At 44.6% G+C, this 2573-nt stretch overlaps 1 protein-coding gene across 1 annotated transcript; it reads left to right on the top strand.

Annotated features, from left to right (window-relative positions):
- Window positions 1-1523: 1523 nt before the first annotated feature.
- LOC144477538 (uncharacterized) lies at window positions 1524-2264 on the top strand. Its single transcript, XM_078195266.1, has one exon. The coding sequence runs from the start codon at window positions 1524-1526 to the stop codon at window positions 2262-2264; it is 741 nt and encodes a 246-aa protein (XP_078051392.1).
- Window positions 2265-2573: the final 309 nt, after the last annotated feature.

Below are 2573 nucleotides of genomic sequence, written 5' to 3'. Positions count from 1 at the left end.
ATGCTCGGGAAGAAATGGACAAGGGATGCTTTTGTGAGCACCATGGAGGAACACAAACATCCCACTAATACGACTTGTACGGAGAACGTGGCTGGATTTCTCCCTGCTAATCTGAAACCTGACAAAGGGCCAGGCAAAAGCATCTTGGAACGATTTCAAGGGATGGAGCTGATCAAAGAGCTAGACATCAAAGAAGGCGATGTAACATTTGTCAGGAGCACGATGACCCTACCGCAATCCGATGGAGGTAGCATAGAAAAAAAGAAACATATCTATTATCTATTTGACAGGGAGAAATCGGACGATCCGCCAAATCCGGAGAATATATTTATTTCGCTGACGAAGCTAAGGAAACAGGCCCTGGTTAATAACAATCAAAAGTTGTTCCTGGCATATTTACCGGACTATCCCACAAGAATGCTGCGCTGCATCACGGAGGCTGCGTTCGTGGGCCCGGACATCCAGGTGGTACTTCTATCGCCTAACTCGGGAACCAACAGCAGGGAAGGACCTGAGAAAGGACCGGGAAGACATATGCAGAAAGGCTTAAAAATCTTAAGAAAAATATTGACTTGGACAAGGAAGGGGTCAAGGTTTCCAGTGTCAGGGAAAGTAAAAAAGGAGACGTCATAGTGTCTATCAAGGGTGACTCCAAACAAGCAGCGGGATTTAGTGCCCTTATAAATTCAAAAATTGAGGGGGCGAAGGCCTGGGTGGGAAGCGGCAGGTACGAAACTAAGGTACTGCACTTCCGACAGATTGACGGGGATGCCGGAATCGAGGACATCAGAGACGCGATCTTTAAACGCTTTCCGGAAGCTAGCCAAGAGCGTGTCACGGTTAAAGCTTTAGGACCTGCTGCAGCCGGCAGACAGAATGCGACTGTGATAGTCTCCAGCGTACTGGCGGAGAAATTGACGAAGGGGAAAAGCTATCCTGACGATAGGATGGGGTAAGTGCATAATTAAGCCCAGGGAAGAGATTACCCAGTGTTTCCGGTGTAGGGAATACGGGCACATTGCCAAGGACTGTGAAGGCCCTGACAGGTCGAAACTATGCAGAAAGTGTGGTGAAGATCACCATACCAACAATTGCAAGAGTATAGAGATAAAATGTACATTATGCCAGACCAAGGGACACAGAGAGGGTAGCCTGCAATGCCCGATTTATAGAAAGGCTATTCTTGACGCAAGGACGAAAAGGAGAAATTTTGAAGCGAATTTAGAGGCCGTACAGAACGAACCCTCTGGAAAAGAAGGGGATAAAGTGGTGACAACAGACACTAATTGATATGTCTAGCTTTTCATTAGTGTTATATTTCTGACGGATATTTTACTTTATTAACCTATCTGACTATCTATTTATCGTTTTATTTATTTATTTATTCACTCACTCACTCACTCACTCACTCACTCACTCGCTCACTCGCTCACTCGCTCACTCACTCACTCACTCGCTCACTCACTCCACTCATTCATTCATTCATTCATTCATTTATTAACTTATCTACGTACCTGACAGCTATGCCCAGAATACCAAATGAAATGACGATACTACAGATTAATCTCCATAGATGCAAAATGGCACAAGACCTGATGACTCAATACGCAACGGAAAAAGACTACAACATAGTCGTCATATCGGAGCTATACTGTATTCACAGTACCTGGTATGGCGACCTCAACCAGGACGCTGCAATTTGGATTACCCCGGCGACAACCAAGAAGGTCAAGAATGTCCAAATCGTATTTAGGGGTAAGGGTGTAGTGGCTATTGCGATCGATGACCTGAAAATATTCAGCTGCTACATCTCACCAAATATCCCATTGGAAGAATTCCAGGACATTGTCGATGCAGTGGACAAAGAGGTGAACAGGGTCGGGTCAAGCCTAGCCATTATTGCGGGCGACCTAAACGCAAAGTCGGTGATTTGGAGCTCTAAAATCACCGACAACAGGGGGTTAGAAATTTTAGAGATGGCTGCCAGAAATGACCTCACTCCAATTAGGAGCCAAGGTGACTACACCTTTGAGAGGGATGGACACAAATCTCTCATCGATATTGTTCTTTGCGGCAAAGATTGTGCATCGGCTCTCTTAAAAAGTGTGATACTTGACGACTTTACGGCATCTGACCATCGTTATTTACGACATATTTTTAAATGGGAACACAAGGACAAGCATCTTAGCCAAGAGACAATACAACATAAAAAGACCAAAGTTGACTTAGACGTTTTCGTCGAGAAGATACAAGAACTGACATGATCCTTAGACCCTAATGACGTATCCACCGTGGAGGAAATTGACAATTTTATATTTAGGATAACACAACTAGTCAAAGAGGCCAGTAAAAAAGTTCACCCACCATACAGTCAAAAAAAGGCTGTATGGTGGTGGAACAACGACACAGCACGGGCCAGAAATCTTACAATTCGTGCCAGAAGGGCCTACCAAAGGGCCAGGGCCAAAAAAGCAACGGAGGACACACTGACAAAAGTGTCTTCAAGGAACAAAAGAAAAACCTAAAAAAGGTGATAAATAAGGCCAAAGATGAGGCCTGGATGTCTTTTATAA

Source organism: Augochlora pura, unplaced genomic scaffold, assembly GCF_028453695.1.
Source record: "Augochlora pura isolate Apur16 unplaced genomic scaffold, APUR_v2.2.1 APUR_unplaced_178, whole genome shotgun sequence".
In the NCBI taxonomy this organism is placed as follows: domain Eukaryota; kingdom Metazoa; phylum Arthropoda; class Insecta; order Hymenoptera; family Halictidae; genus Augochlora; species Augochlora pura.
Note: the sequence above shows the minus strand (reverse complement) of the source record. Positions and strands in the feature narration are given on the sequence as shown.